At 40.0% G+C, this 22980-nt stretch overlaps 1 protein-coding gene across 1 annotated transcript in view; it reads left to right on the forward strand.

The window, feature by feature from the left end:
• The window catches only part of Gbe1 (glucan (1,4-alpha-), branching enzyme 1), a 255772-nt gene extending 232865 nt beyond the window's left edge, over positions 1 to 22907 (forward strand). Inside the window, exons 15-16 of the mRNA NM_028803.4 lie at positions 14211 to 14328; positions 22176 to 22907. Of these exons, the coding sequence (NP_083079.1) occupies positions 14211 to 14328; positions 22176 to 22232 (175 nt within the window). The 3' untranslated portion in view covers positions 22233 to 22907. The remainder of the gene's footprint in view (positions 1 to 14210; positions 14329 to 22175) is intronic.
• Positions 22908 to 22980: the final 73 nt, after the last annotated feature.

Genomic DNA, 22980 nt, shown 5'->3' on the forward strand with positions numbered 1-22980 from the left:
TACCCAATTGGATCTCCTCAGCATTTTCTTTCTTTAAAAAATGGGTGGGATTAATATTATTTGGAGATACACTTTGCTGTGGATTAGTGTTGCTTCTTTGATTGGTCTGTAAGCTTAAGGCCTAAACTAGGAGAGACAAGGTGGTTATTGCCCAGGCGCTTGCAGGACTAGAACATGGAGCTCCCCCTGATATATGGTTATCTATGCTTAGGCAATAGGTCGCTGGCCACTCAGCTCTTATATCCCATGAGGCTAGACTCATTGCACGGGATAGAGTGAGTGTGCTTCAGCAGCCCGAGAGAGTTGCAAGGCTAAGCACTGCAATGGAAAGGCTCTGCGGCATATATGAGCCTATTCTAGGGAGACATGTCATCTTTCAAGAAGGTTCAGTGTCCTAGTTCCCTTCCCCCAGGCAAAACGACACGGGAGCAGGTCAGGGTTGCTCTGGGTAAAAGCTTGTGAGCCTAAGAGCTAATCCTGTACATGGCTCCTTTACCTACACACTGGGGATTTGACCTCTATCTCCACTCTCATTAATATGGGTGGCCTATTTGCTCTTATTAAAAGAAAAAGGGGGAGATGTTGGGAGCCGCCCCCACATTCGCCGTTACAAGATGGCGCTGACATCCTGTGTTCTATGTGGTAAACAAATAATCTGCGCATGTGCCAAGGGTATCTTATGACTACTTGTGCTCTGCCTTCCCCGTGACGTCAACTCGGCCGATGGGCTGCAGCCAATCAAGGAGTGACACGTCCGAGGCGAAGGAGAATGCTCCTTAAGAGGGACGGGGTTTCGTTCTCTCTCTCTCTTGCTTTTCTCTCTCTCTTGCTTTTTCGCTCTCTTGCTTCTCGCTCGCTCTTGCTTCTTGCTCTCTTGCTTCTTGCTCTCTTTTCCTGAAGATGTAAGAATAAAGCTTTGCCGCAGAAGATTCTGGTCTGTGGTGTTCTTCCTGGCCGGTCGTGAGAACGCGTCGAATAACACTGAACCATCTTTTCTATTTTGGTATATATGCATTCAACTTTGTTGCAGGCTTTTTGAGCGTAAATTTAGAGTACGTTTGCTGGGGGGGGGGGCGGGGGACAGTTCATAAGCAGACCTCCTCACATTTGCTGATTAACTTACTGGAGCAAGTGTCATGTAGAGGCCAGCGGTTCCTGCAGGAATTTCATCAGCTCGCTTCCCTGTATTATCATTTTGTAAGAGTTTCTCGTTAAACTCAGAGCTTGCCTTTTTGGCTAGGTGTCCATCCAGGGAGTCCCTGGGAGGGTCACTGAGATGTCCCACAAGCATTGGAATTACAGTGCTGCCACACCCAGGTTAACGAGGGGATAAGATCTCAGATCTCAGGCTGGCCTAGAAACCTTTCCCACTGAGCCACTTTTAACGTGGGGCCAAAATCACAATTAGTTTTTAGCTCAAAGGCACTATATAGTTTTGGTGTGTGTTAGGGATTTCTGTGCATAGTACAAACTGGTCTTGCTAATAAGGTTTCTGATTTGAAGGCAAAAATAACCTGTTATGTTTCTTTTTAATTTCAAAATAATTGGTTTTGCTTCATTAGATTGCTGGGTTTCTAAGTATGCAGATAATGATGGAATGGACAGAGCATATTTCTAGAGGGAACGTAGGCTTCAAGTGTGGGCACTTGTGGTTCTGGTTGTTGTTATGGTTGTTGTTGCATTTCCCCTTTCTCAGAGCTATTGAAAAGCAATGACCTTATTTAGCTGAAGTTACATAATCTCCCATGACAATGAAACATTGGTAAATAGATTAGTGAGAAATATTCTATAGAGTAGAATGTTTTTCCTATTTGTATACAGAGTTGTGTAGCCCTCTATATTTTGCATTGTCTTTCAATCTGCTATTTACCGATGTGTGTCCTTAAGCATACTCAAGAATAAACTGAAATTTTGCCTGAAAATGCATTGCACAAAGCATACACATCCATTAATTAACATGGAAGATAATGACATTTAAGCAAGCCGTCCTCTGAGCTTGCTTTATTGATATTCACACTGCACGGTATCTAGAAATGCATAAGACATCGATCTTACAGGGATTGGAGTTTATATTGTAGTCTAAAACCAGAAAGCTTTTGTTGATGAAACAAGCACACCCCAGCTTAGAATAGGAATATGCTTCAGTTGGGCACATGTTAGCTCTGATTGTCAGTGTCATTTGAGCTTCGGATGAAGACTTTGTCCTTGATCATAACTGCATATGTGGCTCACGTGTGAAGCTTTCTCTTCCTAGGAGTCCATAATTAGTTTAAGCTAATATGACTAAGAAAGTATCCCCCCAAAGAAAAGTTGCAGTTTAGGCTTCCTATATTTTAAAATATTGAGCATAGTCAGAAGTAAATTTCCAATTTAGCTTTCACATTCTTACTCTACAATCATTTTAGAAATTATACAGCTATTGGAGGATTTTTCACTGAGGCCTAAGTGAGAATATAGAAAATGCTTCCTTTACAGAAAGAAAGGAGATTGTACCTGTCAATTGTCATCAATGGTCTCAAAAGTAACTAAAATATCAGAACACTGTTGCAAGAGTTAATATTTTAAAAAGAAAGATAGATATGCCTAAATGTATCACCACCACACACAGACAGACACATAAGCGACCCATACCACTAACACATCACAAACCTTTACTGTCTCTGCTTAATAAAGGAGACCAAACACATCAAATAAAGTTGTTTCTACATATATTTTAATACAATCTATACAAATTTCCTTTGGTACAATTTGTCATGTAACTCATTATAAAATGAAAGGACAGATGTGCTTCAGATGTTACGTCGCTAATACCTAATATTTTATGGGTTGTACTTGTCCACAGATAAAGTTCAATCTGTGAAATGTAAAGCGGGAGAGTGTATTTGAACATTATGGCGAACGCTGAGTAGCTGTCTGCAGACTCTTGAAATCCTAAAACCTTCCTTGCGTCCCACCAGTTGTTTGTTTTTCTACCAAGCAGACATTTGGCTACTCAGGGTTACTTCAATTAGAGTGGATCTTAAGAGTCTTGTCACTGTTTTTCTCTCTTGCCTATAGAGTCTCTTTCCTGACATCATTCAGCTTATTTGAGTTATAATGGACCATCAAATGAGTGTGTTCATGAAAGAATTACACATGAAGACAATTGATTTCCAATCAATGTCCTATCATATGTTTTTCACATGTTATCATGTCTTCGTTGGGATGAGTCTTACAAGGAGTAGCGCAGTAAAGGGTTTCCCTTTACGAGAGGGATATAAGATTCTTGTCTTAGGTTGAGATTTCTTACAGTCGTTGGTATATACTAAGTCACGGGCTCTGCCATCTTTATGGCCATCTGCATTGGCAGACATCCCCCCTCTCTTTTCTGTCACTCAATTGGGAAATCGCAGGGGCTGTACCTTCCAAATAAATGGCTTCAGCTTTATCAATGGGAGTGAAGTGAGTTTGGCACTGGATGATATAAATGATAGCTCTCCTCACATCAAAATGCTCACACTTGGAACAGACACTTTATCAAGTGCCTGAGCAAACACAGCAGCTTTTGAAGTGTTTGAAGAGCCATTCAATTTGAGAGTCTTCATGCCTTCACTGTTCCTTAATCTTATTAGTGTGGGCCTCTTGCAGAATAAGCTCTTCCTTGGTTTAAATTTAAGGACGTAGATTATAAAATAATGCTTAAAACTTCTTATCTACTTCAACCTGTTGATAGATATATCAAATACTTAGGAAGCTCTTGAATTTAAAATAAGAAGTCATAATATTTTAAACTGCTATCCAAATTGGTAGGAACCTATTTCATGTCCCCCTTTTTTTTAATAGAAAAGAGAAGTTTCTATTTAAAATTCTATTATTCTTTTCTTATTTCATTTTCCAAAATTAAGCAAGGGAAAAGAACAATTGGTTCACAAGTGACGGGTTAAGCGAATGAGAATGGATCTAAACTAACACAATAAACTTTTCCCAGTGTGGGAAGCATCCATCTTTTACGTTTAAGTGTACTAACCTCGAGGGCCACCACTGAGGACATAGTCCACCACTGAGGACATTTTCTAGTTCCTCATACTATATTTACTCTGGCTCCTTTATGCTTGGAATCTCAACTTTAGAACTGAGCGAGAAGCAGCACTCACCAGCATTTTGCTTGGGTCTCCCTTAAACTGCAGAGCCAGCTGCAGCGAGTAGGGTCATTAGAGCTGTCTTTGATTCTGCTTGACCCTCAGCTTGGGCTGTCTGTTGCAGGGCAGGACTACCCTCCCCTTCAGCTTTCTTTTCTCACATTGCACGCCAGCCTCCTTATCCTTGGACACTTAATCTCCTTAGTATTTTCCCAGACTTTTTAAAAAATTTTATTTCTGCCTGACCTTTATGCTTGAGTCCTGACTCCTAGGTTGAAGTCCTTGATCTTCAAATCATGTCAGGGTTAAAATGTTTATCAGCATCAGACTTAATCAACAAATTACACGTTAGCACATTAGTCCAGCTTGCCTTCTCCTCTCTGTGCGGACTGGCAGTTCGCTCTGTTTTTCTTTCTCCTGCAATCTCTCTCATGGCGTGTCTTTTTGTCTCTAGTCGCAGACATGCACATGGATTGGTCTCCCCACTACAGGGTGTGAATTATGTATAAACCTTTTAGTGATTGCTGTATCTTTCATGCTATCTTGTAGATTTTTATATAAACAGCTACTGAATGAGATAGTAAAAATAATTTATTCCCTGTTTTTCTTCTTTCTTTTTAATATTAACTTTGTTTCCCTTATTTTTAAATTTAATTTTGACATTTTCAAAAATGCATACAATGTATTGTGACTCCCTGGTTTTCTAATGGAAGAGCTTACTCTTTGCAGCTTCACACCTGATAGTGAATTGGGATTGTCTTGAATAGTGGTTTAAACGGTTTATTTAGAAGATCTTAGAAGAAGGCAGTTCTTCTAAGTGTGGGATGTTAGCTATGGACATGGTTTTAGCAGCCTGTGGATATATCCTGACAAATTAGGTTTATATTCATGTACTTTGAAAGCAAATTAAGAGGGTAGTTGAAAGTAGGTTAAAATTATTTGAATTGCATTTTTCAAAGTATACTTCTTATATATTTTAAATGAGATTTTAAGAGAGATTAAGGGACATCTTAAATGAGAGAATATCTAAAATAAGCAAATGAAGTCAGCTGCTCCCAGACGCTTCTCTTAAGGTCTTTGGCCAAATTTTAAGCAAAGCCTTGTACAGGGAAAGTCCTTGATGATTGAATAATAGTCCATAGCCAAAAAGAACTAGAAAATGACTTCCCCGTCATTATCTTCAGTATTTTACTTTGTAGGAACTTCTGAATTTAAACACTATAGTTCCTTACGGAAGCTATTATGTTCCCCAGGTGATGAAAACACGAAGCTGGGTAATTCCCAAAGTGGGTACAGAAGAGGTTTTTCCTTAAAAAATTATAGACCAACCAAAAGGAAAATGGCCAGCTGATATTTTGAAACTTCTCTGTCTTTTTTTTTTCCATTTTTTATTAGGTATTTAACTCATTTACATTTCCAATGCTATACCAAAAGTCCCCCATATCCACCCACCCCCACTCCCCTGCCCACCCACTCCCCCTTTTTGGCCCTGGTGTTCCCCTGTACTGGGGCATATAAAGTTTGCAAGTCCAATGGGACTCTCTTTCCAGTGATGGCCGACTAGGCCATCTTTTGATATATATGCAGCTAGAGTCAAGAGCTCCGGGGTACTGGTTAGCTCATAATGTTGTTCCACCTATAGGGTTGCAGATCCCTTTAGCTCCTTGGCTACTTTCTCTAGCTCCTCCATTGGGAGCCCTATGATCCATCCATTAGCTGACTGTGAGCATCCACTTCTGTGTTTGCTGGGCCCCGGCATAGTCTCACAAGAGACAGCTACATCTGCGTCCTTTCAATAAAATCTTGCTAGTGTATGCAATGGTGTCAGCGTTTGGATGCTGATTATGGGGTGGATCCCTGGCTATGGCAGTCTCTACATGGTCCATTCTTTCATCTCAGCTCCAATCTCCATCTCTGTAACTCCTTCCATGGGTGTTTTGTTCCAAAATCTAAGGAGGGGCATAGTGTCCACACTTCAGTCTTCATTCTTCTTGAGTTTCATGTGTTTAGCCAATTATATCTTATATCTTGGGTATCCTAGGTTTGGGGCTAATATCCACTTATCAGTGAATACATATTGTGTGAGTTTCTTTGTGAATGTGTTACCTCACTCAGGATGATGCCCTCCAGGTCCATCCATTTGGCTAGGAATTTCATAAATTCATTCTTTTTAATAGCTGAGTAGTACTCCATTGTGTAGATGTACCACATTTTCTGTATCCATTCCTCTGTTGAGGGGCATCTAGGTTCTTTCCAGCTTCTGGCTATTATAAATAAGGCTGCTATGAACATAGTGGAGCATGTGTCCTTCTTACCTGTTGGGGCATCTTCTGGATATATGCCCAGGAGAGGTATTGCTGGATCCTCCGGTAGTACTATGTCCAGTTTTCTGAGGAACCGCCAGACTGATTTCCAGAGTGGTTGTACAAGCCTGCACTCCCACCAACAATGGAGGAGTGTTCCTCTTTCTCCACATCCTCGCCAGCATCTGCTGTCACCTGAATTTTTGATCTTAGCCATTCTGACTGGTGTGAGGTGGAATCTCAGGGTTGTTTTGATTTGCATTTCCCTGATGATTAAGGATGTTGAACATTTTTTCAAGTGCTTCTCTGCCATTCGGTATTCCTCAGGTGAGAATTCTTTGTTCAGTTCTGAGCCCCATTTTTTAATGGGGTTATTTGATTTTCTGAAGTCCACCTTCTTGAGTTCTTTATATATGTTGGATATTAGTCCCCTATCTGATTTAGGATAGGTAAAGATCCTTTCCCAATCTGTTGGTGGTCTTTTTGTCTTATTGACGGTGTCTTTTGCCTTGCAGAAACTTTGGAGTTTCATTAGGTCCCATTTGTCAATTCTCGATCTTACAGCACAAGCCATTGCTGTTCTGTTCAGGAATTTTTCCCCTGTGCCCATATCTTCAAGGCTTTTCCCCACTTTCTCCTCTATAAGTTTCAGTCTCTGGTTTTATGTGAAGTTCCTTGATCCACTTAGATTTGACCTTAGTACAAGGAGATAAGTATGGATCAATTCGCATTCTTCTACACGATAACAACCAGTTGTGCCAGCACCAATTGTTGAAAATGCTGTCTTTCTTCCACTGGATGGTTTTAGCTCCCTTGTAGAAGATCAAGTGACCATAGGTGTGTGGGTTCATTTCTGGGTCTTCAATTCTATTCCATTGGTCTACTTGTCTGTCTCTATACCAGTACCATGCAGTTTTTATCACAATTGCTCTGTAGTAAAGCTTTAGGTCTGGCATGGTGATTCCGCCAGAAGTTCTTTTATCCTTGAGAAGACTTTTTGCTATCCTAGGTTTTTTGTTATTCCAGACAAATTTGCAAATTGCTCCTTCCAATTCGTTGAAGAATTGAGTTGGAATTTTGATGGGGATTGCATTGAATCTGTAGATTGCTTTTGGCAAGATAGCCATTTTTACAATGTTGATCCTGCCAATCCATGAGCATGGGAGATCTTTCCATCTTCTGAGATCTTCCTTAATTTCTTTCTTCAGAGATTTGAAGTTTTTATCATACAGATCTGTCACTTCCTTAGTTAGAGTCACGCCAAGATATTTTATATTATTTGTGACTATTGAGAAGGGTGTTGTTTCCCTAATTTCTTTCTCAGCCTGTTTATTCTTTGTATAGAGAAAGGCCATTGACTTGTTTGAGTTTATTTTATATCCAGCTACTTCACCGAAGCTGTTTATCAGGTTTAGGAGTTCTCTGGTAGAATGTTTAGGGTCACTTATATATACTATCATATCATCTGCAAAAAGTGATATTTTGACTTCCTCTTTTCCAATTTGTATCCCCTTGATCTCCTTTTGTTGTCGAATTGCTCTGGCTAATACTTCAAGTACTATGTTGAAAAGGTAGGGAGAAAGTGGGCAGCCTTGTCTAGTCCCTGATTTTAGTGGGATTGCTTCCAGCTTCTCTCCATTTACTTTGATGTTGGCTACTGGTTTGCTGTAGATTGCTTTTATCATGTTTAGGTATGGGCCTTGAATTCCTGATCTTTCCAAAACTTTTATCATGAATGGGTGTTGGATCTTGTCAAATGCTTTTTCTGCATCTAACGAGATGATCATGTGGTTTTTGTCTTTGAGTTTGTTTATATAATGGATTACATTGATGGATTTTTGTATATTAAACCATCCCTGCATCCCTGGAATAAAACCTACTTGGTCAGGATGGATGATTGCTTTAATGTGTTCTTGGATTCGGTTAGCGAGAATTTTATTGAGGATTTTTGCATCGATATTCATAAGAGAAATTGGTCTGAAGTTCTCTATCTTTGTTGGATCTTTCTGTGGTTTAGGTATCAGAGTAATAGTGGCTTCATAAAATGAGTTGGGTAGAGTACCTTCTACTTCTATTTTGTGAAATAGTTTGTGCAGAATTGGAATTAGATCTTCTTTGAAGGTCTGATAGAACTCTGCACTAAACCCATCTGGTCCTGGGCTTTTTTTGGTTGGGAGACTATTAATAACTGCTTCTATTTCTTTAGGTGATATGGGACTGTTTAGATGGTCAACTTGATCCTGATTCAACTTTGGTACCTGGTATCTGTCCAGAAATTTGTCCATTTCGTCCAGGTTTTCCAGTTTTGTTGAGTATAGCCTTTTGTAGAAGGATCTGATGGTGTTTTGGATTTCTTCAGGATCTGTTGTTATGTCTCCCTTTTCATTTCTGATTTTGTTAATTAGGATTTTGTCCCTGTGCCCTTTAGTGAGTCTAGCTAAGGGTTTATCTATCTTGTTGATTTTCTCAAAGAACCAACTCCTCGTTTGGTTAATTCTTTGAATAGTTCTTCTTGTTTCCACTTGGTTGATTTCACCCCTGAGTTTGATTATTTCCTGCCGTCTACTCCTCTTGGGTGAATTTGCTTCCTTTTTTTCTAGGGCTTTTAGATGTGTTGTCAAGCTGCTAGTATGTGCTGTCTCCCGTTTCTTCTTGGAGGCACTCAGCGCTATGAGTTTCCCTCTTAGAAATGCTTTCATTGTGTCCCATAGGTTTGGGTACGTTGTGGCTTCATTTTCATTAAACTCTAAAAAGTCTTTAATTTCTTTCTTTATTCCTTCCTTGACCAAGGTATCATTGAGAAGAGTGTTATTCAGTTTCCACGTGAATGTTGGCTTTCCATTATTTATGTTGTTATTGAAGATCAGTCTTAGGCCATGGTGGTCTGATAGGATACATGGGACAATTTCAATATTTTTGTATCTATTGAGGCCTGTTTTGTGACCAATTATATGGTCAATTTTGGAGAAGGTCCCGTGAGGTGCTGAGAAGAAGGTATATCCTTTTGTTTTAGGATAAAATGTTCTGTAGATATCTGTCAGGTCCATTTGTTTCATAACTTCTGTTAGTTTCACTGTGTCCCTGTTTAGTTTCTGTTTCCACGATCTGTCCTTTGAAGAAAGTGGTGTGTTGAAGTCTCCCACTATTATTGTGTGAGGTGCAATGTATGCTTTGAGCTTTACTAAAGTGTCTCTAATGAATGTGGCTGCCCTTGCATTTGGTGCGTAGATATTCAGAATTGAGAGTTCCTCTTGGAGGATTTTACCTTTGATGAGTATGAAGTGTCCCTCCTTGTCTTTTTTGATAACTTTGGGTTGGAAGTCGATTTTATCCGATATTAAAATGGCTACTCCAGCTTGTTTCTTCAGTCCATTTGCTTGGAAAATTGTTTTCCAGCCTTTCACTCTGAGGTAGTGTCTGTCTTTTTCCCTGAGATGGGTTTCCTGTAAGCAGCAGAATGTTGGGTCCTGTTTGTGTAGCCAGTCTGTTAGTCTATGTCTTTTTATTGGGGAATTGAGTCCATTGATATTAAGAGATATTAAGGAAAAGTAATTGTTGCTCCCTTTTATTTTTGTTGTTAGAGTTGGCATTCTGTTCTTGTGGCTGTCTTCTTTTTGGTTTGTTGAATGATTACTTTCTTGGTTGTTCTAGGGCGTGATTTCCGTCCTTGTATTGCTTCTTTTCTGTTATTATCCTTTGAAGGGCTGGATTCGTGGAAAGATATTGTGTGAACTTGGTTTTGTCGTGGAATACTTTGGTTTCTCCATCTATGGTAATTGAGAGTTTGGCCGGGTATAGTAGCCTGGGCTGGCATTTGTGTTCTCTTAGTGTCTGTATAACATCTGTCCAGGCTCTTCTGGCTTTCATAGTCTCTGGTGAAAAGTCTGGTGTAATTCTGATAGGCCTTCCTTTATATGTTACTTGACCTTTCTCCCTTACTGCTTTTAATATTCTATCTTTATTTAGTGCATTTGTTGTTCTGATTATTATGTGTCGGGAGGAATTTCTTTTCTGGTCCAGTCTATTTGGAGTTCTGTATGCTTCTTGTATGATCATGGGCATCTCTTTTTTTATGTTTGGGAAGTTTTCTTCTATTATTTTGTTGAAGATATTAGCTGGCCCTTTAAGTTGAAAATCTTCATTCTCATCAATTCCTATTATCCGTAGGTTTGGTCTTCTCATTGTGTCCTGGATTACCTGGATGTTTTGAGTTAGGATCCTTTTGCATTTTGTATTTTCTTTGACTGTTGTGTCGATGTTCTCTATGGAATCTTCTGCACCTGAGATTCTCTCTTCCATTTCTTGTATTCTGTTGCTGATGCTCGCATCTATGGTTCCAGATCTCTTTCCTAGGGTTTCTATCTCCAGCGTTGCCTCGCTTTGGGTTTTCTTTATTGTGTCTACTTCCCCTTTAAGTTCTAGTATGGTTTTGTTCATTTCCATCACCTGTTTGGCTGTGTTTTCCTGCTTTTCTTTAAGAGCCTGTAACTCTTTAGCAGTGCTCTCCTGTAAATCTTTAAGTGACTTATGAAAGTCCTTCTTGATGTCCTCTATCATCATCATGAGAAATGTTTTTAAATCTGGGTCTAGATTTTCGGTTGTGTTGGGGTGCCCAGGACTAGGTGGGGTGGGAGTGCTGCGTTCTGATGATGGTGAGTGGTCTTGATTTCTGTTAGTAGGATTCTTACGTTTGCCTTTCGCCATCTGGTAATCTCTGAAGCTAGCTGTTTTAGTTGTCACTGTTAAGAGCTTGTTCTTCAGGTGACTCTGTTAGCCTCTATGAGCAGACCTGGAGGGTAGCACTCTCCTTAGTTTCAGTGGGCAGAGTATTCTCTGCAGGCAAGCTCTCTTCTTGCAAGGCAGGTGCCCAGATATCTGGTGTTCGAACCAGACTCCTGGCAGAAGTTGTGTTCCACTCACTAGAGGTCTTAGGATCACGTGTGGAATCCTGTGTGGGCCCTTGCGGGTGTCAGGCGACTCAGCTGGCAAGGTAGCCCGGGGCTCGAGTGGAGTGGAAGGGGTTTGTGCCCCAGATCAAGCCCGGGTAGCCTGCTTCCCTATGTACCGCAGTCTCAAATTCTGCGCGATTGGATTGGGGCAGGCGCTGTGGTCCACTCACCAGAGGTCTTAGGGTCCCGTGGGGAGTCCCGTGTGGGCCCTTGCGGGTGTTGGGCAAGACTCTGCTGGCAAGGTAGCCCGGGGCTCGAGTCTCGAGTCGAGCGGAAGGGACTTGTGCCCCAGATCAGGCCCGGGTAGCCTGCTTCCCTATGTACCGCAGTCTCAAGTTCCGCGCGATTGGATTGGGGCAGGCACTGTGGTCCACTCACCAGAGGTCTTAGGGTCCTGTGGGGAGTCCCGTGTGGGCCCTTGCGGGTGTTGGGCAAGACTCTGCTGGCAAGGTAGCCCGGGGCTCGAGTCTCGAGTCGAGCGGAAGGGACTTGTGCCCCAGATCAGGCCCGGGTAGCCTGCTTCCCTATGTACCGCAGTCTCAAGTTCCGCGCGATTGGATTGGGGCAGGCACTGTGGTCCACTCACCAGAGGTCTTAGGGTCCCGTGGGGAGTCCCGTGTGGGCCCTTGCGGGTGTTGGGCAAGACTCTGCTGGCAAGGTAGCCCGGGGCTCGAGTCTCGAGTCGAGCGGAAGGGACTTGTGCCCCAGATCAGGCCCGGGTAGCCTGCTTCCCTATGTACCGCAGTCTCAAGTTCCGCGCGATTGGATTGGGGCAGGCACTGTGATCCACTCACCAGAGGTCTTAGGGTCCCGTGGGGAGTCCTGTGTGGACCCTTGCGGGTGTTGGGCAAGACTCTGCTGGCAAGGTAGCCCGGGGCTCGAGTCTCGAGTCCCTTCTCTGTCTTTTTACAAGCTCAAATTACTGTGGCTCAAATTACACACATATATAGTGGATGATACGTAATTTTAATATGCTAGTCCCTTTCAGTGTCAAAAAGAAAAATGCCTGTTGTTCTTCCTGTATCACTAATTGTGACAATATATAGACAAAGGTGTACTGTTGAATTTTCCAATGGATTAGCATTACAACAACTGGACATAAATATTCTGTGCTCTGACAGTGACTAATGCATATGGATCCTGTGTTGCCTAAAATAATACATCTGTCCACTCAGGGAAACCCTTATAGCACAGCTACCATTGGGTGCCATAGTGGGAAAGCGTCTAGGGCAAGACACAGAAGTTTCCTGAGATGAGCGCTATTGATTGATGTTGAAGACAGGCTTGCCTTTTATAGTCTTTACCGAAATTCTTGTTGTTAACCAGTAATTTGTGAATAATTTAATCCAATAGTTATAAAAGTCATATTCTGGGGCATTCATCTCAAAATTGTGACCCTTTTAGACATCCATCCATGCTTTTGATGTGCTAGAATGAAGGAGAGATCTAAATGTTATTTTGGTCATTCCTTGATGTTTCCCTGATTTACTGTGTCTACGGTCATGTTCATCAACGATATTTCCCCATAAAACTTCCTAATAGGCTTAAGTCATTTCATCTGCATCGACACTAGAGTGCACTGGTCCGTTCTAGCCTGGAAAACATCATTTGAATTCTCACCACCCCACCTCCTTTGAGCACACTAGCACCCTGAGCATCAGCATCAATAGGAATCTAATCACTGACCTGGCTTGACCCAGACAGAGTCGCTCCTTACAGCACATTTCCTGTGGTATGTCCATCTGCATCTCTGACCCAGACCAAGGTTTACAGAGGATGAAAATGATAGGCCATTGATCATCGCTCACACACATAAATATTAGGATCTCTTTACAGTATGAAAAATGCACAAGCATTCTTGGTACTGAAGGTTTATATACCAGGAAAAGAAAACTTAAATGCCATAGCACTGTCTGCATTCAGCATAAGGTTAGATTTAAAATAAATAAATAAACTCTCCAAGTACTGATAAGTATTTACTTGTGGATTTTCATGTCAAGTACTATGACTAGACATTTTCAGTTAATAAAATAGCCTCTAGTTGTCTTCTGTAAGAGTAGCCATGCTGATAACTTACTATAAATACGTGCTAGTCTGAGGGGACACTGGGATAGTATGTGGGAGAACCTATTTAGTCTTCACTAATGCAAGGAAGGAAATGGTTATTAAGTGAGAGCAGATTCCATGGCTGTCACGCAAATGTACCTGTGGCAGTGACCTTGAGTTCACCGGCTTGTGCTGTCTAGAACCGGATAGTTGGGGTAAGCTGCACCAGAAAAACTTCCAGCCATACTTTCTTTATGCCATTGTTTGTCCGCCTGATATTCGGGTTCTAAAAAAATCCTAATGATTCAAAAATGAGGAAGGAATAAAAAGTTCTTCCAAAAGAGGATCAACGTATGCATGTATGTGTGTCTTTTATAGTACATTTAATGCATTTTAAAAAACAGATGTTAACTAACAAAGTGATGAAGTATCGCAACTATATATTAAGTGTATTCCTTGTGGGTTTTCTGGGTGGAAATATTACCAGTGAGCCCCATTTCTCTTCAGTGAGGAGCAAAATGTCAGGCAGAGGATGGGTTGTTTCCAGAGCAACGGAGATCCTCACAGTAGGGACACTCAGTACCAGGCCGCAGGATGTCTCAATGGATTCGATGGAGTGTACATGAAACCTTGGGGGGAGGCGCTAGATCTTGGAACTCTTTCAAACAGGAGCACTTCCGCAGTTTTGAGAAGGAACACGTTCACAGCACAAATGACTTAACATTATTTAGAGTGTGTTTATGATGTCTCCTTCCACGTTTGTGCAGTTGTGAATTCCTTAACGGAAGCTATACGTTCAAAATTGTACTAGATTCTGACGCAGCGGAGTATGGAGGTCATCAGAGACTGGACCACAACACCAACTACTTTGCTGAGGCTTTTGAACATAATGGGCGCCCCTATTCTCTTCTGGTAAGTAAGAGTCTGTAGATTATTTTCATTCCATTTTAATTATCTAGTTTCATAGTAGTTACCATTTTGTTCAAAGAAACAACTCTTTAAATAGTAACAGGACAGGAGCAAAAAGAGAAGCAAAACAGGAAACTGTGGTGAGAGACTCTGGGTCTTGGGATTAATAAGACTGAAAGCTATTTGGCTATATTTAGAAGAAATATTGATAGAATTTAAAGTTATTTCTCTGGGCTTGCGGGGACAGGTTTGTGGTGTTTTTTTACTACAACCATGTGTGTTCTTTATGTAACAATTTAATTATTGCTTTCTCTGCAGTATATTTCATTAACTGGATTTGTACATTATTGTCTATGTAATGAAGTTTAATTTAAAACATCTTGACGAAATACATGATTTATACCTTTTCTGTCAACTAGTAAATTGAGGGCCATACTCTTTGTAGTTATAAATTCTCCCAATTATTCATGCACCTGAGAAAAAGCTTTTTAATCATATGAGTTTTGATACACTGCAATGTCAATGATAAGATGCTCCCTTCAAATACTAAGTTTCCCTTGTTAGAAGCTGTAGACTTTAGCAGCATGTTAGACTGGGCGGAGATTTTGCATTTAATTTATGGACATATGGTAGGCTTAGGTTATATATAAGTCATATTTTCCTCCCTTTCGCTTTTCTTGGCTGGTCATGTGCCTGCCGTTCCATCCCCCCTCTCTCTTCATGTGTCTCTTTCACTCTGAGAGGTATTCTCTTACACTCCTACCCTCAGGAAATAGCTAGCCAACATGTGGATATATCATAGCAAGTAAGCAGATTTTTATAAATTATTCACATTTCAAAAGTTTATAAGCTAAGCCTTAAAGCCTGTATGGTACCCCTGGGTTCCATATTCACACTCTACCCTACCATTTGAAGTTGCACAAGCCGCCCATTTAGTAAAGCACTTTATCCTAGGCAGAGCAGATCAGCCAGAAAATGCATGAAAAGACTGCGGTGCTGAGAGCCAGGGAGTGACGTAAGCCCAGTGGCCAGGCGGACCCAGCTGTTGTCCTTGTGTGTGCCTGTGTGTTGATAGCCCTGATGTAGGTTTAGGTGGAGACAGAGGGACCGTGTCTGTATGTCTGTATGTCCGGGTACTATCAGATTGCACTTTTGAAGAACCGAAGAACTACAGCTATAACCTGTCAAGGCATTCAATTTTGACATGAGCGATAAGAGTGATAAAAATAGTTCCATAAGTGAGTGAGGAAATTACCTAAAAGATGTGGAATAACCAGAAAGGTAAAAGACTCCTGAGGGGGTTGCAGAGATGATTCAGCTACGGGGAGGAACCAGAGAAGCGGCAGCCCGTCGCAGTAAAATGGAACTTCATCGACTGGAGTTTGACAGGAGGAGTTTGAAAGATTTAGCAAACTTCTTTTATAGGTAGACTTATCAAATGTTCCCATACCTGAACAGAATTTTGCTAGGGAAAGGCTCTGTTGCTATGCTGAAATAAGGAGAGAAAAAAAAAAAAAAAAACAAAAAAAAAAAAAACAGGAATCCAGTGCTCCGGCTATCACTTTCAAGCTTTAAGCACTTGAGTAATTTCCCGTGGCCACACCTGTTTTCCTCGTCTATAAACGAGGCCATACAGTTCTGTTCTCTCTGTGCCAAGAGAATCTTAGGAAGCACGAACCCATTAGCATGGCCAGGCTTTTTCAACTGCCAAAGGTCTTCCTCCCTGTCTTTAAGTCCTGACGGCCATGTGTTGACACATTATGCCATTTTCATATCGTGAACGTATCAAGACAGGAAGTGCCTTGAGAATGCTTAGTTACAAATACCTTCTCCCAAGTTGGAAGACATTGTTTTCATCCATAAGCACTCACATTTCTTGGTGTAGGTAGAAAATGCTCTGGCACCCATTCAATGTTTTCAAGAGAAAAATATTCTGACATAATTAAAAGCCAGTCAAAACGAGCCAGTGTTGGTGGCGACCAGGTTACTTTCTGAGCACTATTTGGAGGGACCATGCAGACAGGTCACAGCCTCTGAGTTAGCAGGGTGGATGGAGACTCTTCCTTCCCACTAGGGTTTAGCAATACCACCACAAGTGCTGAAGAAATACCTGAGGTCTTAAGGACCGTGTACAATACAACTGTGATCCACCTCAGTCAGGAGAGTAAGGAACAGCCTGCCTTTCTCACAGCAGAGCCTGGTTCTCTGAGACCAGAGATGCTTGAGTAAGTAGCTGTCTATAAGACCAGGTTCCAGATACACGGATCACTGGAAGAAGCCCAAATGAAACAATTATATAAATATATACACATAAATACACATATATGATATATGTGTGTATGAATACACACACAAACATACATACACACACACACACACACATACAAGAAAACAAGTTCCACTTGCCAATTATCAGTTAAGCAATGAGGGCAAAGGGCAGGGGACAGGAAATTACATAAATAAAAGCATCTGTTACAGGAATGCCTCATTAGAGTTGGAAGTCCCTGGGAACGTGATTTGTGAGTGCCGGAATCCAATTAAGTACTTGAAAGTGACCCTCGGTGCACTATGGCTCATACCATTAAGATCAGCTCTGTGTACAGCAGTCCCGGGATAACGAAAGGAAAAGTAACTTTAAGTTTCCCTCATCCCATGACATTCCTGCCCATCACAAGCAGTTCAGAGCATTTGCTGAAACTTAATGTGCAAGCTCAGTACTCCGAGGATCTGCTGAGTTGGTGTCAAATCTGCTTTCAAAGACAGCGACAAACAGAGCTCAGAGGCATCTGAAAATACACCTGCATCCTGCAGCATCAGCAGGTACGGCCCAGGCTCTCTCTGCCTGCGATTCCTCTCTGAAAACCAGAAAAGCAGAGGTAACTGGATTCACACCACCTCTGAAACGCCGTTGAAGAGTCGGGGCACGGAATAGCTGCCGAAGCAGTAGGGCCGAACTCCTCCAGCCTGCTGTGCTGTTGGTTTAGGGAAACTCCATTTATTTATTTATTTATTTATTTATTTATTTATTTATTTATTCATTCATTTATTTTTGCAATTATTTAGCATGATTATTTCTCCATATTCTAGTTTCTGGCATAGGAGTCCGTATGTTAACCTGTGTGTGAATGGAGCCGTGTTGTGTGAATAGACCCCCTTTCCCTTCTCTGGCTCCTAAGTTCAAATTTCACATCGGAAAGGAGCGCACTGGAGCTCAAGGCGCCTTTACAGCCACAGCGAGGATGGTCACGGTGAGGGCGTGGCTAACCCAGGAGACTTGGCGTTAGTGCCTTGGTCAGCTTGGCTCCATCCCGATATGGGGATGGTTGACACCTATTCAAAATCTGGGGATGTATAAGGATTTGGTTCAAATGGAAGATCTGCCATAGATGTATTTTCTATTGTCACCCTTCTATAAGTATTGAAAATACAATTTAATACAGTTGGAGCATGTCTTTGACACGATCTATGGAAATGGTCGCTTATTTTAGAAAACAAAAGCACTTAATTCTTAGAGTTTAGTTTCCTTAATATTTCTAAATTAGTGTGTCCTATATAGAATTTTGTATACAATTATATAATATGTAGAATCTAAATATATATGTATATATGCACATATATACACACATATATATTTATATATGCACATATATATGCTACTTTTCTCCAAGCTCTTAATACAAAACAAGAGCGACTTATACCTTTTTCATAAAAAGTACTTGTTAACTAACAAATATATCCAAAAATTAAAATTACCTTAACAGTCACTTTTTAAAAGAAATATATCAACTAAGAGTCCTAACCTATATTTCATTAAAGAATATTTTCATCCCACCAATATTATATCTGAAAGGGCTGTCACTAAGTTTAACAGTTTCTGATATATTTTCAAAATTCTCTGGGTAGCATTATGTCTTTTTTTTTTTTATTTATTTTAAAGTGTTGTCATTGCAACGTTTAGACACCTTGTTTTCCAAAATGATGTAACCAATTTTGGAACTCATTGATGATCCTGAAGAAACTAACACAGGCACGCTGACCTAAAGGCTCACAATGTGGTTTTGAGACACACTAGGGGTTACTGCAGTAATTAAACCTTTCTGAGCTAGCCATAAAAGTGGGTAGAGTGGCATGTATTTGACTCTTAGTAAATGATTTGAATGCCACTTCCTTTGGACCAGGTCACAATGACTGTGACATTCATAGACGTGTGTCACAGCGTCTCTTTTGTTCTTCACTTGAACGTGTAGAAGGCTGAAAGCCTAATCGGATATGTTTTGTAGCACATATGGTCTATAATGTATATGCTAAATCTTTTCTGTATATATATATACCAAGATGTAAGTTATATTTAAACATACCTAAACATTTATGCGTTACTTCTGTCTGTGTCTCTCCTCTTGCCATACAAATCAAAGACATTTTGGAATTTCACTAGTGAGAGGAGAGTTACAGAGACAGTACTGATACCCTGAGTTTTAGCAAAATGCCCAAACCATGTTTCTAATGATCTCATCGTAAGAATCAACACTGATTATCTTCAGCGTTTAGTCTAATCGGCAGTCGTTTCCAAATGACTGAGAAACTTGTTTTACATTCAACGAAATCCAATAACAAAATAAAAGTCAAGAAAATTCATAAATAGCCAGAGTAGGGAAAAAATCACTTGCTTATAGAATTTTTATGCTGTTTATAACACAGTGGCCCCAGAGAAATATAAACACACTGTGGTAATTAACAGTGCGGTAAGAAGTTAATTATATAATATTCCTGTTAAGGATACTATGATTACCAGCTGAAGGGTTTGGAACAGGTAGTATTGTTGTATCTAAGTGTGACTGGAATTGAGGTCATAACATTCCTTAAACACAATGTTCAGCATCAGTTAGAGAGAATTCTCAAAACATTTTAAATCATTTCAATGCCAAAGCGGAAAAGTCAATGCCTATATTGCAATCTTGAAATTCTTATATTCTCTTGTTTCCAAATCTTAAATTTGAACTAGCTAAAATATTAAAGGATACAAAGAAAAGAAGCCCCCTTACAAATGATGCTTACTATTTATATGCTAGTAATACGTCACTATTTATATGCTAGTAATACGTCACTATTTATATGCTAGTAATACGTCACTATGAATCAAGCAGTAGCTACCACAGTTGCCTAGAATCCAGCTAACAGGTTGAGTGGAACTCTTCTGATGTTTCACTGTGCTCTACACTGAGAATAACTGATCATTATTTGTCACCAGCCTGATTCATGTGTCTCATTGCAACTCCTCCAAACTGAATTGGCAGGTCCCTGTGACCCCTATTATGGGACAAATCTTCTCAGGATATTTTTTTTAAATTATCCAATCAGATTTATATAACAATAAGATCACAATTTACAAGATGTCAATACAGTAATTTCAGAGCCAGTTGATAATGATAAAAGTTTTACCCCAATTATTCTAACCTGGTGAAAATCTTAGTTACTTGTAGCAGCTGTTTAAACCCAAGCGGCATCAGGATCTTCTTCCTGTCCGTCTGCTCCATGTTGGCTTCTCCTTCTTCTTCCCCCACTGCCACCTCTCTATCTCTCTCCCCAGCTCCTAGCTCCTGTCTCCTGGAGAGGAATGTAAACTGTCTGCTTTCTGGTGCTAGGTCGAAAACTTGATTGTTCTTTGACGTAAGATTGTTTGTGTGGCAGAGCCTTGTGTCTTACCTACAAGTCAAACTCATATCTACGATCCTAACCCATGGACTACAATCCATGTTACCATGTTACCGTGATCCATATTAGATGTTTACCCTTTAGAGGGACAGAGTGCTTTAAATTTGTTCCATGGAAGCCTAGAGTAGGAAATGAACTTACCTGAAGGTCAGTGCCGTTGTTTCTTCTCCTTTGCTTTGATGGGTTTTCTTTTGTCTGTGACTTCACTATAGACATTTACAATCCCTGGGATTGGAGCTTTTCTTTATCGGCGGAAGACTTCTACCTCACATACGTACAGCTTCCCTTTGTTGGAAGGATTTTCTACATCTTACTTTAATCTGGGTCTTAGCTAAGAAGAATACCTTGGATGAAGTGAATTTCAGGAGCAGTTAAATTCTAATGCGGTTTAAAAGTTAGCAGTCATTAGTTCAATGTGTAAATTATAGGTAAAAAGATTGGGGCATTGAAATGCTTGATGTCCCCACCTGTAATGACTAAGGATGTGATGTTTACCTTTCTCAAAATACTTGATGGCAAACCAGATCGTGACACTGGACTAAGTAGTGGCTATTGGCATTTGTTAAATTTTTAACAGATGAAAATTATTTTCCAAATGACTGTTACATTTAAGGAAGGATGAGAAAATTGCCTCTAGACATTGCATTCATAGCAGAATTTTATTTAAACTACATCTTTTAACATGAGCTATCTTTTAATGTTTAAAACTAGCCAGTTCCATTGGTCTGCCTGACTTTTGCAAGCATAATTGGGATTCTTTACTGTAGATATCTTAGACAAGAAATAGTGAGGTCATTTGCAAAGTTAAACGGCAAATGAGATTATTTTTTGTTTTTCTTCATAAAGCCATGTTTCTTGTCGTTTTTAATTTGGTTGTAAACTATAAGAGACATTTTTAAAGTGTCAAGTGTTTGTGTAGAGGTGAAATAACTGAATATAGTAAAATATTAACAAAGAAATGGAGAGAGGTCTCATAATGACATCAGTGATCTACAATTATTATTTTATTATTTACATTGCTACTTCTTAAGTGTGTTATGTAGAAAATAAATCAGGTCACACAGTTCATTAGTTATAAATTTTATAAAAACTATGTTATGAGTAGTAATTTTAGAGGAATTTTTGGAAGTGTGTTCCTCAAGTAGTTACAATTTTTTTTTTTTTAATGCAGCCATTATTTGGACCCAACTTTCCTAATGGCACCTGATAGCTATGAAAGACCAAGTGATATTTTACCCCCACTTCCTTAAAGTGGTAAGAGGATAGATATCTGGAAAGAGAAAGAAAGAAAGAAAGAAAGAAAGAAAGAAAGAAAGAAAGAAAGAAAGAAAGAAAGAAAGAAAGAAAGAAAGAAAGAAAGAGAAAGAAAGAGAAAGGAAGGAAGGAAGGAAGGAAGGAAGGAAGGAAGGAAGGAAGGAAGAGAGGGAAACGAAATACACAAATTACGTGAAAGGACCCGAAGGAGCCAAACGGCTGTGTGATTTAAATGGAGTGGAGAACATTCAATATGTGGTGGTGTCCTAGGGTAACCTGGCCATCGAGCTACGGATTGCTAAGGCCTGAAAGCTATAGAAACCAGGGAACCAGGGAAAAGTTTAGAGCATAAGATACCTTCCGGACAAGATTCAGAGGCGTTTAGACTCCTATAGCTGTAGTGGGAGTGTGATAGAAACCATAAGGGCAGATCGCAGTAAGATAAGAGTGTGGAAAGCGTATGACCTATCTCAGAGAAAGGGTCCTTTATTTTGTTTGTTTCTTATTTTGTTTTTTCTTTAATTGGGTTAACATTATTGAGTGCCTGACTATTGTATTTATTCTTCCAATTACAACAACGGTGTGAACTGCACGCAGCCCTTGTACACCAACTAATAGTGAGATTTAAGTTTGAGAGCCCTTGACTTCATTCCTGTAAGGAATTGAATCTTTTGTAAATAGTTTGGAGCCCTCTAGTGGTTACTGTTGTAATAGCCCTTGCTGCCAAAACTGCTGAATGAATTTGAGCCTTCCGATGGCTGGTAGAATTCCGTGAATCACTGATTACAGTCCTGTGAGAGACTGCGTGGTATATATGTCACTTTGATTTTACGACAGCTTGTTCAACATTTCTTTTAATTACACCGTTGCGATTGTGTTGACAGGTGTACATTCCAAGCCGAGTGGCTCTCATCCTTCAGAATGTGGATCTGCAAAACTGAAGAGACCTACACTCAGCCCATCTCACGCCGACGTGTTGCCGCTGATCCCCCTCACAGTGTTGATAGCGTGTAAGCTTTGCAAAACACTGCTGTCTAGCCAAAACATCAGGCTGGAACTCAGCGTTGGAATACGCAAACATATAAGTTGCTTATGAAGGATGTGCTTAAAATATTAGCAACGTCTATTTCAAAGCCATCCAAGAAATTAGGATTTGCAAATGAAGTGTAGCACATGATAATTTTTAAATATTACTTTTCTGGCAAAGCATTCGATTCTTTCATTTTAAATTTGAATTATTCATCAGGCATGATTATTTTGGCTGTAGTAAAAATATTTTTTGAGATAGATATTTGGTGGCCTTATTTGTTCTATATCTACTTGTCTTAATGATGAGGTACTGAGTTTGTTTCTTTGCTGTGTTTTTTAATTGTGTTTAGAAATACTGTATTAAACACATAGCACTAATATAAAATGAGAATCTTATAAAAGATGATATAAAAATTCGTATCTGTGCCTCACTTTGCATTAAGTTCTATCTTGTACTCTCCTGTCCGTATACTGTTTCAGTAGACGCTGATATTTCACTCTTCTGAAGACTTGAAGTGGTCATTGTAGCATTTCTGATAATGTCTTTCACTTTCATCAATAAAAAGAAAAATGCCAAATTGCATTGACTAATGTGCTTTTTATTATGCTATTATAAGGAATGATTTCCAAGAAATATTAGTGAGCTTTATCTCAACTCTG

The sequence above is a fragment of the Mus musculus genome, chromosome 16, assembly GCF_000001635.26.
Source record: "Mus musculus strain C57BL/6J chromosome 16, GRCm38.p6 C57BL/6J".
NCBI classification, from domain to species: Eukaryota; Metazoa; Chordata; class Mammalia; order Rodentia; family Muridae; genus Mus; species Mus musculus.